The sequence below is a fragment of the Oncorhynchus clarkii genome, chromosome 3 (assembly GCF_045791955.1).
Source record: "Oncorhynchus clarkii lewisi isolate Uvic-CL-2024 chromosome 3, UVic_Ocla_1.0, whole genome shotgun sequence".
Lineage (NCBI taxonomy): Eukaryota > Metazoa > Chordata > Actinopteri > Salmoniformes > Salmonidae > Oncorhynchus > Oncorhynchus clarkii.
Genome location: NC_092149.1, coordinates 76,952,848 through 76,969,107, shown reverse-complemented (window position 1 = coordinate 76,969,107; position 16,260 = coordinate 76,952,848). Strand labels below are relative to the sequence as shown.

Below are 16,260 nucleotides of genomic sequence, written 5' to 3'. Positions count from 1 at the left end.
CCTAATGGACTGGAACAGAGATACTAATTCATATATAATTGAGATGGTCTCCTCTCTGACCGAACAATGGGAGTTGTTGTCCCAAAGGCAGGCCATTTCATTATTGACCTGCTTATCACCGTTTCCTACGTTGACAGGAGTGGACCCACCCACTTCGCCACTTCCGCTCTGACTGCAAGCATGACTGTGTAGTGTTTGGAGAATGTGTTTATTGTGTAGTTTAAAGCTAAAGACTAATGTTTTTTTATTTGTATAACCTGGATGCGTTACTGAGTAAGTAAGTTTGTCGCATTCCTTTTTTTGCCCATGTAGTTGGTGTTGGACTGCCTTTTATCAGAAGATAATAATATTGCTGTGTTTCAATTATGCCATGTGCTTTCCTTGCTTTGTTTGAGATGTTATAGAGCATGTTCATTAATGCTTTAATAAAGACCTTGAGTATACGTATACAACAGGCTTAGTTGCACTACACCAGACCAGTCCACTCACCACAATGTCCCCCTCCTGTGGAAGGCTATTGGCAGGGAGGCAGTTCTTCTCCTCGTTGTTGTGATACATCGAGCCATCATGCCTCAGGACAAGGCTGTTGATGTCCTGCCCCATGGGGACCTGGTTCAGGTTCACCTTCTGAGTTGCCACACCTATCCCCCATATACCTGCACACAGATGTCAGAACCTTTAAAAACAAGCTTGTCAACACAAACCGTACAGTGCTGGTCTTCAAACCATTTTATTTGAAGTTCAGGGGTGGAACTATATTGGTATATGGTCATTTCGACTACGAGGAGAGCATTCCTTCTAGTCAATGTTTTGGCTCGCTTGGACTGGCTTTTTTTGCTTTCCAGTATCGCTTCCAGCAACTATGGTTGGTGTGTAACCAGGCTGGTTCAGGACAGTAAGTATGTAGAAGTCCACACGTACCCCCAGTGGAGGGTGTGTACTGTAAATCCTATAACCACTGGAGTGGACCGAGGGGAATCTCCTCTGCCTGTAGCCCTGATTCCGCCAGATGGCGCTATAATCCTTACGTCGTTTGTCATCGACGTCCTGCATTAAACTGCAGAGCTGGTAATAAATACACTCGTGTCCCCTGCGACCTGTTCGTACATAAAACATCATCCATTCAGGCTGCAAATGCGTCATTTTCCTCCCTAACCTGATTTAATGGCCCGCCAACCTAAAAATTGTTAATATGCATACTGTCTTAACAAAACACAATATTCCAATTCAGCCAATCAAGTTGAAGCAGTCTGTTTACCACAGGATGAATGCAATGCGCAGCAAGTAGCATTAGCCACTCTAGCATTGTGGTGAACAAATGTGTTTTGTTAAAACGGTATGCATATTCTCCCAGCTTTTTTTAGCCGGCGGGACATTCAATTAAGGAAACTACTTCTCCAGCCTGAATGGAGGATGTTTTATGTACGAACCGGTCGCCGGGGGACAAGTGTATTACCAGCCGTGCAGTTTAATAAAATATTATCTATTATTTTAACAAGATGGTCGAGTGACACTAACAATATAAATCCCTGTCCTCAAAGATGGAAGGCAGGCGAGCGGAAGCAACACCAGGTGGGACCATTATAGCCAATGAGAGGACAGATAAGTGTGAACAGGCACAACGTTGCCGAAATGCCACGTGCGTCCACTTATCAGTACATTCATAACAACCTAACCATTACATAACGTATATTTGATCAAATAAGCCTCAGGTGGCAAATTAGAAATTACATTTGTTGACCAAGATTGATACTCCGTGACCTCCATACAGACAGTTTTTGGGCAGAGTAAACCCTTTCGCGTCGCCTCTTCCTGTCTGGTTTAATGCGAATGACAAACGACGTAAGGATAATAGAGCCATCTAGCGGAAGCAGGGTTTTGACTAGGTGGTATAGAGCTATGACAGGGAGTGATTTAGGTTCAGGTTAAGATAATTAGGTTAGTTTGAAATAGGGTTAGCTAAAATCTGAGAGCGACTTCCGGGAATGCTTGCGAAACACACCTGTATGAAAGACTATGGAGAATAAATATGAGTTCATCATAGGAGAGCTGTAGCGCCGCCCACCGGTGATGTGAAGTAGATGCACGCTGGGTGATCTCTGAGAAAGAAGTAACTGTACTGAACAAAAAAACGCAACATCCAACAAATTTACTGAGTTACAGTTCAAATAAGGGAATCAGTCAATTTAAATAAATTAAGTAGGCACTAATCTATTAATTTCACACAACAGAAGACGGTATTTTACCAAGTAGGGCTAAGTCCATATTATGGCAAGAACAGCTCAAATAAGCTAAGAGAAACGACAGTACGTCATTACTTTAAGACATGAAGGTCCGTCAATATGGAACAATTCAAGAACTTTGAAAGTTTCTTCAAGTCCAGTCGCAAAAACCATCAAGCGCTATGATGAAACTGGCTCTCATGAAGACCGCCACAGGAAAGGACTCGGAGTTACCACTGCTGCAGAGGATAAGTTCATTAGATGTACCAGCCTCAGAAATTGCAGCCCAATAAATGCTTCAGAGTTCAAGTAACAGACTACTCATCATCAACTGTTCAGAGGAGACTGCGTGAATCAGGCCTTCATGGTCGAATTGCTGCAAAGAAACCACTACTGGCCTTTCTAGGGAGTTAAGCCACCGTGCTTCTACACCTGCATTGCTTGCTGTTTGGGGTTTTAGGCTGGGTTTCTGTACAGCACTTTGTGACATCAGCTGATGTAGGAAGGGCGTTATAAATAAATTTGATTGATACTAAAGGTCACCAATAAGAAGAAGAGACATGCTTGGGCCAAGAAACACGAGTAATGGACATTTGACAGGTGGTAATCTTTCCTTTGGTCTGATGAGTCCAAATTTGAGATTTTGGTTCCAACTACCGTGTCTTTGTGAGACGCAGAGCAGGTGAATGGATGATCTCTGCATTTGTGGTTCCCACCGTGAAGCATTGAGGAGGAGGTGTGATGGTGCTGGTGATACTGCCAGTGATTTATTTAGAATTCAAGGCACACTTAACCAGCATGGCTACCACAGCCTTCTGTAGCGATACGCCATCCCATCTGGTTTGAGCTTAATGGGACTATCATTTGTTTTTCAACAGGACAATGACCCAACACACCTCCAGTGATAGAGTGCTGCATCAGATGACCTGGCCTCCACAATCAACCGACCTCAATCAAATTTAGATGCTTTGGGATGAGTTAAGACCGCAGAGTGAAGGAAACGCAGCCAACAAGTGCTCATTATATGTGGGAACTCCTTCAAGGCTGTTGCTAAAGCATTCCACGTGAAGCTGTTTGAGAGAATGCCAAGCATGTGCAAAGCTGTCATCAAGGCAAAGGGTGGCTACTTTGAAGAATATAAAACATATTTAGATTTGTTTAATGCTTTTTTGGTTACTACATGATTCCATCTGTGTTATTTCATAGTGTTGATGTCTTCAGTATTATTCTACAATGTAGAAAATAGTAAAATACAGAAAAACCCTTGAGTAGGTGTGTCAAAACTTCTGACTGGTTCGGTGCGTGCATATATAATATATATATGCAGTTGTGTGAGGATCATGGTGCTGTGTGGCTGCACCCATCTGACCTTTCATTAGTGAAGTCACAGCCGTGTTGTCCTGTGCAGCACATAACCTATTGTAGCCGTATTCTTTACAGATCATGTAATTGGAGGTTGTATTAAGCTTATACCGACCGGCCATTTACTATTGTATTTAATTTCCTTTTTTTCAGAACCACACACACTCTTGGTTAAAACAATTTAAACCATACCTTGTGCTTTAACACATACTCTGTGCTGTGCCATTCCTGCTTTATGTGAATCAAGGTTATTAAACCACCTCAGCTGGAATCCTACCTGTCTGTCATATCTGCCCTTACAAGCACCTGGGAGAGAACACATTGTGCTCAGAAAACACTAAGAACATACAGTCCAACAGGTCCTCCTCCACTTCAAGGCCAAACAGTCCAGGGTTTGGAAAGTCAATAAGAAATAAAAAAAATATTCCTTAGTTGTTCATTTTCTCAATCTAAAAGGCACAACCTAGATTCAAGAAAATGTATTTTGTAGTTGAACATGCCATTACTCAAACCTCGTGAAAAACTGACACGTTTTCATTTGTCAAAAACAACTTACATCGAAGGAGTGCCTTTGATTTGAAGGCATGCACATGCGCAGTTCAGCGCAAGATGACCGTTAGACCCGATGACCAAAGTCGCCATGACATGATGGATCCATTATAGCCATGACCATCGTCATATTGTAGCTGTAGACCTGTCTTATCCTAACCTGTTACGAAAAGTCACTAAGGACAAAAGTTGGATTCAGACGTCCATTTTATAACGAAGGACACATTTCACTTTACATCTGGTAAGTATAGTTTCTAGAGATTATACATATTTTGTTGACAGTCCGTTTTTTTTGGTGATGCCGGCTATATTGTAAAGTTAAGGTCATTTCCCGTTACCAGCCACCAGAGTGAATCACAACTCGGGGAATTGTTATTATATTATACAAACGCCCGATGTTACGTCCCAAAGCTACCCTGCCTGATGCGCGCACACCAAAGGATATTCCCCATTGTCCCTTATCCATTTGATCTCCCACACAAAGACAGGCAGGTGGACAGTAACGTTACATGGACTCATGTTCAATCATTACCTGTGGACTGGATCTTGAACTCAAAGTAACTCTTGTTTTGGTGCAGGGGAGCGTTGGCGAGGCAACCCCCAGTGCCACATATCCTCCGGCCACTCTTCACGATGACCACATCCGTGCCTGTACAATAAGTAAATAAAATACAAATATTGATTTGACGGTGTTGTCAAAAACAGCCAGCTGAACAGTAGCTAGGTTAACCCCATCGGCATTCTCTCGAAGATTTACAGCTTAAAACAACGAACCGTCAGAAATATTTCCTCTCACCCATATGATGCGTATCTAACTGGACGTTAGGCATTTCTTTGAGGGGAATATGCCCCGTTCCCCCATCTCCGCAGCATCCCAGACAACACGTAAACAGTGCAGCCATTCTTGGGCTAAAATATTATCCGGAAATGGTCACGCCGAAGAAGTCAACAAGAGCTGAAGGAGCTCATGAGAAAACTACCATCATAATGAACCAGCGACACCTGGTGGCAGTCATACCACAGTGTCATGAGCCATATATGCGCTCCTTTCCAATGCGCCCAATCACATTGCTTATAAAGCAGCGGCTCCTGATGGCATGGAAACAAGGGAAGAAAATCAAGGTCAAAATATTTTTTTACACGTGACTTAGTAGCTATTGGTTATCAATGTGTCAAGCTTGGGACACATGGCATGATCAAATGTGTGTAGAGTGGGAATTCCATCTGGGATCAAATAACGGGGCAAATGTCTGTAATGAGCACCAATATTGTTGCTGGGTAGGCCTACATGTCGTCAGTTAAAAAAGGAGCCAGTTCAGTAGCCTATCACCAAGTCTTTTGAGAGCACTTCCAATAGGCTACTTTGTATCCATGCACTGGGTATCAGTGGGGATGAAAATTACAATGCAAATTGACATGCACTATTGCCTGACGTTCAAACTTCACACATAAGAATCGATTAACGTTACTTCAAGTTCATAATGACGTATACAAATGGTGCGATGGAGGCAGTGATCAAAAGCCGGGTGACTAAGAACCTAGTGGTTGACAATCTTTCACGATGTAAAAATGTTTTGCATAGCAACAGCCCGCCTCCACTCTCCAATTTGCAGGGATCCTCTATATTTTTCCTACTGAAAAATAAAACGCATCTTGTTCTTTAAAATAAAAAAATATGTACTTAAAAAAACGCTGCCATTAATATCACTGAGATGTTTTTTACTTTCTGCGCGCCACTGTATCAGGCGCGTACTATAGTGCGCGCTATTTGGAGCTGGAAGGTTCGCTAGTGTAGTGCTGTGGTCATGAAATGGTTAATTTTTTCTCCCGGAAAGGGCGAAGTCTGCACAGCAACAAGCGCCATGATTGCGTTGCACTGTGCGTCTCTGCAGCTGGTAAGTGTTTTTTTTGTCCAGTTGCATGTTGCTATACGCTTGCAAAAGCTGTCATAACCATCCTCAATACCGTGCCAATAGGACATACTCGTGTGTGATCTAATTTATAGACTGAAACTTGTTTATACTGAGTGGTAATCGTTGGTGGAAGTTTGTGTTTATGCAGCATAGCTTATATTGCTAAGGATACGTTTCAGCAGGCTATTAACATTAAAGCAGAAGTCAAATCTAAAGTGAGTGGGAACTTAGTCGTTACCATCTCATCTATATATAGACCAGTTGGATGAAACTGCTGTGTCGTGATTGCGTGATATCCCGTCTCATAAAAAAAAAACATCTAGTGTGAACACTAAACTAGGTCGTTGAACATAGGGAAAAAAAATAGGGACCGTTGCGATAGGTTTTTCACTGTAGCCAAATAGTCTATGCATCTAGGCATGATGTTCCACTGCGCTTTCTATTTTAATATTTTACTCGGGTACATCGACACCTCTCATTTTCCTTTTTGAGGGTGGCTGAATTTTAACACCAGTCGCTGGAGTGGATAGTCTGTGCGTTTTATCCAAAGTGTTGTCATGCGTAATTCTAGTGATGTGCATTTCCACCATCACTACCTGTGAATTATTGCGCTGTTGGGTGATGTAGCTAAACAAACGGGTATGTTTAACTGACGGATAGTGTATTGATCTATTATTTTCGATTTGTTCGCCACTCAATCCTGGTTGTATTTTATTTCAGAACACCATGGAGCTTCTAGAGGAGGACCTGACTTGCCCAATTTGCTGCTGTCTCTTTGAGGACCCCCGAGTTCTGCCGTGCTCACACAGCTTCTGCAAGAAGTGCTTGGAGGGGATTCTGGAGGGGAACAACCGAGGACCTGTTTGGAGACCCCCGTTCAAATGCCCCAGTTGCCGCAAGGAGACTCCTCAAAACGGCATAAACAGCCTCCAGATCAACTACTCGTTACGTGGAATCGTTGAGAAATACAACAAAATCAGAGTGTTGCCCAGGATGGCCCTGTGCAAACACCACAGTGGTCAACCGCTTAATATATTCTGTGCCACAGACTTGAAACTTATTTGTGGATTTTGTGCAACAACTGACGACCATAAAGGACATACATTCTGTGCCCTGGAAGACGCGTACGAGCAGGAGAAATCCGCATTTGAGGAGCTGTCCCAGGGAGTGGAGAGTTGGCACAGCACGGATATTCTATCCTGCCTGGAGACACTGGAAGCCAGTAAGAAAAAGGCGCTCCAGTTAGTTTCCAGGGACGCAGAGAAAGTAACCGAATATTTTGTCAAACTGATCAACGCCCTGGACCACAAAAAGAACGAGATCCTCTCTGATTTTGAGACGCTGAAGTTGGTGGTGATGCAAGCCTACGACCCAGAGATCAATAAATTGAGCGATGCGTTGGAGGAGCAGAAGCGCGCTCTCAGCATCGCCGAGTCTTTCAGGAATGTGACCGACCCCCTTTGCTTTCTCGAGCAGATGCAGGAGTTCAGGGAGAAGTTGCGCGTTGTCCGGGAAACTCCGCTGCCCTCCCGGACAGACATGGACGTCGGTCCCCTGGTCAGGAATTTTGACGTCAAAAACTGGGACTCGATGAAGCTCAAAGATGTGGACAAGCTCTCCGTTCCGCACGAGAGTGGCGTGTATAGCTCAACGACACCGCATTCCGGCGGCAGCGCGCTGGGGAGAGTGGTCGTGTTTTTTGTGTGCCTTTTATGCGCCCTGGTCCTGCTGCAGCCGGACAGCCTGACCGCGGTGTCAGCCCAAATCTCCTCGCTCGGCCATGTCTATCTGCCAGTGCTGGCTGGATGGCTGGAACTGGCTCACGGTGCGTGGCAGTGCTGGGGAGAGGTAGTGGATTCCTGCGTTGCCTGGTGGGTGCGTTTCTGAACTGTATCCCGAACCTCTTTAAGACACCTGCCGATTTTCTTGACCGACTTGTAAACACAACTAGCGAATTTCTTAGCCGTTGTAAATTTCTTTAGATTTCCCGAGTGTTATTTTTGCTACATGGATCTGAAGCAAGCAATGTCCATGCTATAAGTAGATTTATAGCAAACACTAGAAAGCTATTCAAGTATTTAGAAGCACATACGTGTCATGCTTTGTGAATTTATATATATATATATATATATATATATATATATATATATATATATATATATATAATCTAAACGTAGAACAACCATACAACACTAAGTTAAATCAAAACACTATTGCAGTACATTAAATGTTGTCATTTGAGAACGCTATTCTGGTGAGTGTTAAGCATCAGCTCTGACCAGGAGCACCATCCATCCTTCTCCAAGCCATATGATCGATCACACAGGTCTGTCACCTCAGGATATTTATTTTACTATACATTCCACAGGCTAGATTGTAGGATAGGAATAATATTTACATCGAGTTTAAGTGCTGTCGTTTATTTTTTGCCTTACTTTAATTGACCATCTGTTGAGTTGTCATAATGCCTCATACCCTGTCACCAGACTCATTTTTTTGCCTAATAAAACAAATTTGGTATTTTCCTTCATCTTTATTTTTGAGTGACTGGGGGGATTTCACAAATTGTGGAGGCACTTTTTTTCGCACGTGTAGGCTACTTTACCGGTCAAGGTCATAAGTGAAGCTTCAATTGGTGCGCCTGTACACTGCTCATGTGACATGAAATACCATGCACCCGCACGCACAGGCGTTCAAATGCTCGTTTGATGTTTGTCTTCCCTGTGGATAGGTCATCACCGTGCGATTTAACCTCCACGGGGGCCAAGGTTGAATGTTGCATAACTAGGCCTATAGAAAAAAACGGCTTCGCTTGTCTAAATATAACATATAGTAACTTAATTTGCACTATTCAAAAACATTATGTATTGGCCTTTAGGCCTAGGTTACGTTATGACCAGAATGACGATTGTTTTTTGGACGTATGCATTGGGCCTATACATTTTTTTTTTTGTGTGCAAAATTGAAAGGCAATGAGCCAAATCTAATTCTTAAATTCAATTTAGAACAACCAATTAAACATGTATGGGATTAAATTGATTTAATCAACTGTCCCAGTGAATGTCAATGTGTGCGCAACATTGAATGCCACGGATTGTCATATGGCCATAGTTTGCTGAATGGCCCGTTATGCAGTCTATGCATGTTGCAAGTAGATGACGGAAGAGCAATTCTTACTTTAACAGGCTATACTCAATAGATCCATCCCATATGCAACATTGTCTAGAAGCAACAATATAGGCCTACATTGGGCCATACGTTTTAATGAAAATTGGGCAGTGCACCCATTGCACATGTGCTGTTTTAATTTTTCTGAAGGAACGAAATCCTGATGGAAATCCCAGGATCAGACCACAACAAAAACCTGATGTAAGCACCGACCAGAATTCAGTACCAACGTCACGGCATGTATAGGCCTAGGCTATATATAGCCCTACTGTTACCAGGCAAATAACGGATGAAAATGTAAAGTTGGTCTTTCTCTTTACTATAATAACTAAATAATATATATCTAATAGGCTATTTCAAATAAATACATATACTGATATTATGACATTTGGCAATCGATGCATTTATCTAAATACACCCAAAATATTGGGTGATGGCTTGATGACGACTTGGTGCCAGCATGCATAACGATCTTATATAATGATTATCGTAGGCCTACCGTATTTTTCTACCACTTCCTATTAACGCTTAAAAATCCAACTAAATTCAACATATTGAATAATATTCAGTGGGAATAGCATAAAGGGCTACCCTAATGGTCTATGGCGCGCAATCAACAGAACTGTGGCTCCGAAAGGCCTCTTTGCAATTAAATAACCCACTGAAGTCATATTTAGACCCCAAAACGTTATCGACCAAATAAATTATATTACAGTACTATTATGATAAACATCAGGCGTTCAAGAAAATATTACAATAGCTATAGCCTACAATTCCTCTCCATAAATCTGACTAGTGAATTGTATAATTTCTAAAGTAAAATTATTTGTCTCATATGAAGGAACATGTGAATGCATGGCCAGAATAAAACATTAACAAATTATTTGTAGCCTATAGCCGACCAGTTTAAATCAAATGATCAACGAGATACTATACAGAATGCCTGGCAAACACACATTCCCAAAAATACTAAATGTTATATTTCAAAGGCATTGTAAGACGTAGCCTAAATAGGCCTTTAACTAAACATTATTAAGTAATTGCACAACATAAAGCATGGCAAAGTCATTTGGCATATTATTAAAATACATTTGACTATGTGAATAGGAATTAATAAAACGAAATGGGTGCTCTTCAAAATAGTTTGTAGAGAAAATACCCAAAATAGCCTAAATAAAAAGTATAATATTCTTTCGATAATAACCTTCAGTGACAAAGGTTGGGAAGTAAAATATAAATGCATAGGACTATTTTCGAGCAGGTAAAGCAGTCTATACCCACGGCCTGTTTACAATAAAGTCCCCTGAGAAATTTAGGCTATCGCCTCTGGTGAATAAGTTTGCAAAAATAATTTAACGATCGTCTTATTTAAGCATTTCATTGATTTTGTTTTCTTCATATGTAGCATTTAAAATATAGCATAACTCGTGGGCTGCGTGTGCATACTTTCGAGATGGTAGAGCGCAATGTGTGACGTGCCTATTTGCCAGTGACAAAATGGAACACCTTGCTTTATTTTCTTATAGCAAAAGAGTTACAATTAGCCTAAAAATAAGATATGCAAGCACTGCTAAAACCATGACTTTCGGTTTCTGTCCATGGCAGTTTGATAAGCCCTTTTCCCTTCAAATGGCATTGCATCGCTCAGCGTCATTTGCTTGTCACAAAATGTGTGGTTCAAAATCAAGCCAGAGATCAGAAAATGTATTTACTGAAGTTTCACAATAGTAAAATACACACTAGAATATAGGGAGTGTTGTTTGGTTAAGACATTGACTGAAAATCTCCTCCTCTGATTTTAGACTACGGATGGTAGTTGGGCTCATCTTGATAACAGGCGACTGGGTTTAGGACATGAGTGATAAATTCCTCTATAAAATCTGATTATTAAAAGCCTTTGTCTATGTTAGATGGCACAACCAATATGTAGACTATCCGCTTTTAAACATATTTGGGACATTTCAAAATAGGCTAGGCCAAGTTCCCTGATAGGCTGATCAAGCATCCAATTTCATGCAGACATTTCACCTATCTAAATAACAATTGACAGAAAAGTATAGACCAAGTGTTATAGCCTCTCTGCAGATTACAATTTGGTGAGTGTGATCATGCATGGCTTTGCAGGAACGCGTATGGGCTCAAAAATACTACGGACCTTTTTTAGACCTGTATCAAAGTTATGCTAATGATGGGCCTATATGCGACGGCTACGCTGCGGTTGTCTTTCTGTTTGCCCATGAGCCCCACCCAGATTTTTCAGGTTGTCCCAATTGGAAATAGGCCGACCGGTGACTTTACCGCTTTAGAAAGGTGTGAAACTCGCCGTATAACAAGCTCGCAGGTAACATTCACGAGTGTTTGGCAAAGTGACGATAGATGCTGGCTGAAAAGACAACCACCCCCAAAAGCCTCAATGAGGGTTAAATTACTATACATATTAAAACAGATCTTGACATTATCAGTGTGTGGAATATAAAAAATAAAATCCAGAAAAGCCAATTTACCCTCTGAATAGGCCCACATATGCTAACCATTCAAATTTAACTGATGCAAATTAGACAACAGTGTGGCTTGCTTTAGGCCTATACAGGTGATAGGTTCCAATCACACAGGCCTATCCTTGCATAAAATACTCTGATGATTTGTAAACTTAAGTCAGCAGTGTAAGGGTATATATTGGTCTAATGTGGAACATTTTCGCAAGAGCTGGTGCAAGTTATACACCTTATAGAGATCAAATATATGGTAGATTGAGAAACTTATTTGTATCATTTCAATAGTTGGGTTTTCTCTGAAGATAATTATTGGCATAACCCCATGAGTTTGTTTGGTGTGAAAGGACAAACAGCATCCGACTGGGCAAAAACTGGTTGAATCAACATTGTTTCCACATTTCTTCCCACGTCCCTCACCCAAAAACAAATTGGATTAGCAAAAAGATTCAAGTTGAGAGCATTTTTTTTTTTTGCACCAACTTTTAAAACCTAAATCCAATGACATGGTTAATTTAGTTGATTTCACATTAGTTGACAACTCATCCAAATGTAAATCAAAATGAGACATTGGACTGACATCTGCGCCCAGAGGGATGGTAGCCCAGTTGTGTGTGGTAACTTACAAGGACTGAAGCATAATCAAATAAAAGGTTCACCCTTTCAAAACGTTTATTAGAAAAATGCAGCACATGTGAGTTTACATTAAAAAAGTAAAGCATTATGAGGCCAACTAAATCATGCAAACAAGTCATTTAATGTGCAAAGATAGTTCAAATGGATATAAAAATGCATGAACATGTTCCAAAGCAATGAACTATAAAATACAACAGTCCTAGTTGTAAAATGAATTAGAATGGAAATAAAATGGACAAAAGCAACTTAAAACCTCATGTCTGTACCTGTCATAAAGATGACACACTGCGTCCCTCTCGGTGTCTCCCCTCCTCCTGCGCATCGTTCTCCCGTGCTGCGCGTGAGGGATGCATGCACAGACTCGCGGCGAGCGGTCAGCTTTGCTTCAGCAGCACGAGCAATACTGGAGGCTTCAGCAGTAGTTTTAACTCCAATATTTACGTGCTGCTACAGCAAGGCAGCCAGTGACGAGGCAGGTGGATCCCATACACACACTCTTCTGGATGGTTCCACAGATGCCCGTCTGTCCAGGCGTTACTGCTGCAGCACAGTATGGCCTGCATCTCTGTGTAACCCACAAACCATTCTGTGCTGCTACAGCACAACCAGCTCCATCTCATTCACACATCCTCGCAGACTCCAGCTCCCTCTCCTGCATACTCATCCTGACTCGCTCTATCCCCTCCTTGCTCTCTCACACACATCCCCTTTCTCTCACACACACATCCCCTTTCTCTCTCACATCCCCTTTCTCTCACACACACCCAACTCCCCTCTCTCACATACCCCCTCTCTCTCTCACACACACACACACACACACCTCCACTTTCTTTCACTCACACACGCATCCAGGTCGTCTCTCAGTGGCTGAAGGGAACTCCAAGACTCTCCAACCATCTGAAAACACAGGGAGGATGGGGTCACGTCAGGTAATTAGCTAAATAAAGTAAAAACACTTCTTCTCTTCTATAACTGTCACGTACATGTGTGTGTGATTGATCTATATAGATTTATTTATTATGGCAGATTGAGTCCGGATCAGCTAAATTGAAGGGGATATGTGGTTTTAATCACTTCCTATAAGGGAAACAGGGCTAGTTTTACTAAGCCAAATTATGGTGCAACGTCTATAAACCTGGCCCCAAGACTTGGGTTAGAGTGAAAAGCATTCATCTTCATAGTCTTTTTTGTTCCCAAAATGAACTGACCAATATGAAACCTCAGACATGTTAGTATCTTAAATTACTCAACAAAACAAATCTGATAATTGCAATACATTTAGAAAAGAATGCTAATTTTGAAAGAGCTCAGTTCAAAAATGAATGATCTCGGAATCCAATATTACCCACTCCATCCCCTAAAGTCAAAGAGGTACTACTATGAGACAACAACCATAGCAAGACAAAGGAACATAAATATCAAATCTCAATGTCAATGTTACTTGACACTTATTGAAAATGAATAACCCCTAACGCTGCTAAGTAACATTTAGTCTACTGAAAAGAAAACCGTGGTTGACGGACGTTGAAGGACGTTTTATTCACTGTTATCTGGTCAAAAGGGAAGCTATTGAAAGGCAGGTCAGCAACATACAAACAGGGTTTAAAGTGACAAGCGTTATGGTGTGGTATTAACTTGCATCACAATTATGGTTACCCTAGTTTCCAAATATCACTTGCTTCTGCTGATTTCATCAAGTCCAATAACCACTCCAATACCACTAATGCACAATTCAACAGCTGCCCAACATCACCAACAGATTTATTTTTTTAAAGGGTACGTCGAAGACCATTAATTAGTTGATGATCCACTTTCCTCTGGCATGACAGAGATAGCATTTTCAAAAATGATTGGTGTAACTTATTAGAAAGGGCGCATGTACATTTGTTTAAATAAAAAGCCACGAATGTGTAAAACAGAGGCACCCAAAAGGACATGGAATACCACCACCTTGAACGACAACTGGATGCTGTCAGAGATTAAAATAAACCTTTTGAGAAATGCATCAGACACAGAGAATGGGTGTTTTCTATTCCCTACAGGTGTTTATACTGATTAACAAACAATGACGTCATCTGCCATCTTGGACACGACTGTGGGTGTATATAAGGAAATAACCCAGAGTTAACACCGTGCTGTTGGGAGATGGGCCTCTGTATTACAGGGTAGGAGCAGAGAAGTGTACACACACACACACTTTACCTAAAATCACACAACATTCAAAACATAGTAACACATTTAGCCTAGTATTTTCAAACAAGATTAGATTCACTCAAGTTATACCAACCAATGAGAAGAAAGTCATTTCAGCAAAAAAATATTGCAAAGTACACCTGCTGATACTGAATGCATGTCTGAATTTGAGATAATTGAACCCTTGGCCCCTTTACACTCTCCCTCTTACGCACAAAAATATATTTCCAGTATTTCATAACTTATCCATTTCAGATCTTATAGTTTTCACGTTGGTACAGGACTCCATGTTAAGGACGATATACAAAAGCTACATGAGCATTGCTAATGCCTGCTAAATTGTCTATAGAACAGAGGCTCCCCGTGAACTTAACCAGGACGGAGACACACACACCATTTCTCCCAATATTAATTTGGACAAGGTGGGCCAAGACATGCTAGAACACTAATGACTGATGGATTTCTGTTTGTTGTGACAAACTTTGTCATTTTTCAGAAGGGCGATACAGGTACAAAAACAATCAAATGCATGCAAAAAGATGACCAGCCCATTTAGATGGATTTCTACTTGGATTCATAGACAGTAAGATGAAACCCAGTTTCCTTCATACTGACTACAGCAACAGATGCAATGTCACCACTCAATCTCTCAGAGAATGAGTCAAATAGCCATCGAAAACTAAAATGTGCAGCACAGCAAACCACAAATGACTCCTAGATATGAGGTCACTTAAATTTGTACCCTTTTCAAAGGAGGTTTTAGGATTGGGACTCAACTGCAACAAGCCTATATTTCATGAAGCTGAAAATATGAAAAATAACAAAAATAATGAAATTCCATTGATTTTCTACATTTAAGGTCTGAGGTACAGAGGATGTATTCTGGTCAATATATAAATACACTCTCTCTCACACACACACGACAGAACTGTTCATTATTGCCTGAATAATATTAATGCTTCAGACTCAGTCATGCACATTGTAATAAAGAAATAATGTGTGTCACCATAACCTACATTTTCCATACCAGCAACTAGTGTAGAGACCTCAGTTGATTACATTTCAAGTCAGACATGTGAATGATGTAAAATAGGTATTATTCAAATTCAATAAAATTGCACTCTCAGTTAAATTGAAAAATAAATCTGACCTGAATTTATCTAAAAGAAAACTCTCCACACACACACTCCAGTGCCACTCCTTCAGGCATTCCCCCTCTGACTCTCTCCTTCTCTTTTACCTATATGACAATCATAAATTAACTCCCATGAACCAGAGGAGTGGATGAGGTCCGACAGTCGCTGGTGGGTCAAGAGGAGTCGACTGCAGTCAGTTCTGACCAGGTGTCACTACAACCCAATATCCACACACCCAATTAATTACTACAACCCAATATACACACACACCATTATGGCTTTAACCTTTCCCTGCCGTTTCCCTATGAAGGGAGCATGTCTGTACATGTTGCCTCTACTCCTCAGACCTTGAACCCATTCCTACAGCACTCACACCCTCAAGAGTCACCTGACCCTGGGGGCAAAGGTCAAGTGACCCCTTTCCACTGGGGGCCTCCAATTCAACACAAAATCTTGTTTTGCTGTGTGTGTGTGTGTGAGATATAACTATTAGTGTGATGTAGGCTAAATGGTAAATGTCATGACTTAGACAAAAACATTTTATGAACAAATATGTTGATTGATTGTGATTCTATGAGAGGCTGATTGT

General features: G+C 41.2%; 2 protein-coding genes across 6 annotated transcripts in view; one reads left to right on the top strand and one right to left on the bottom strand.

Moving 5' to 3' along the window:
* LOC139404703 (SPRY domain-containing protein 7) overlaps positions 1–16,260 on the bottom strand; it is a 39,693-nt gene that overhangs the window by 3,254 nt on the left and 20,179 nt on the right. The window contains exons 2-4 of one of the 4 annotated variants that reach the window (XM_071147331.1): positions 13,183–13,239; positions 4,666–4,782; positions 490–656 (exon numbers count right to left, since the gene is read on the bottom strand). In XM_071147331.1, coding sequence (XP_071003432.1) covers positions 490–656; positions 4,666–4,782; positions 13,183–13,239 — 341 coding nt within the window. Of the gene's footprint in view, positions 1–489; positions 657–4,665; positions 4,783–4,929; positions 5,387–12,608; positions 12,810–13,182; positions 13,240–16,260 lie in introns of those variants that run through there. The other 3 variants (XM_071147347.1, XM_071147339.1, XM_071147345.1) reach the window with 3 other exon arrangements.
* On the top strand, positions 6,107–8,568 carry LOC139404694 (tripartite motif-containing 13-like). 2 transcript variants are annotated; one of them, XM_071147306.1, is made up of 2 exons: positions 6,107–6,685; positions 6,767–8,568. In XM_071147306.1, exon 2 carries the CDS (start codon positions 6,773–6,775, stop codon positions 7,931–7,933), a length of 1,161 nt encoding a protein of 386 aa, XP_071003407.1. In that variant the 5' UTR covers positions 6,107–6,685; positions 6,767–6,772; the 3' UTR covers positions 7,934–8,568. The 2 variants fall into 2 exon arrangements, with proteins under 2 accessions (XP_071003407.1, XP_071003415.1); XM_071147314.1 differs by having other exon boundaries at positions 6,107–6,261; positions 6,767–8,185.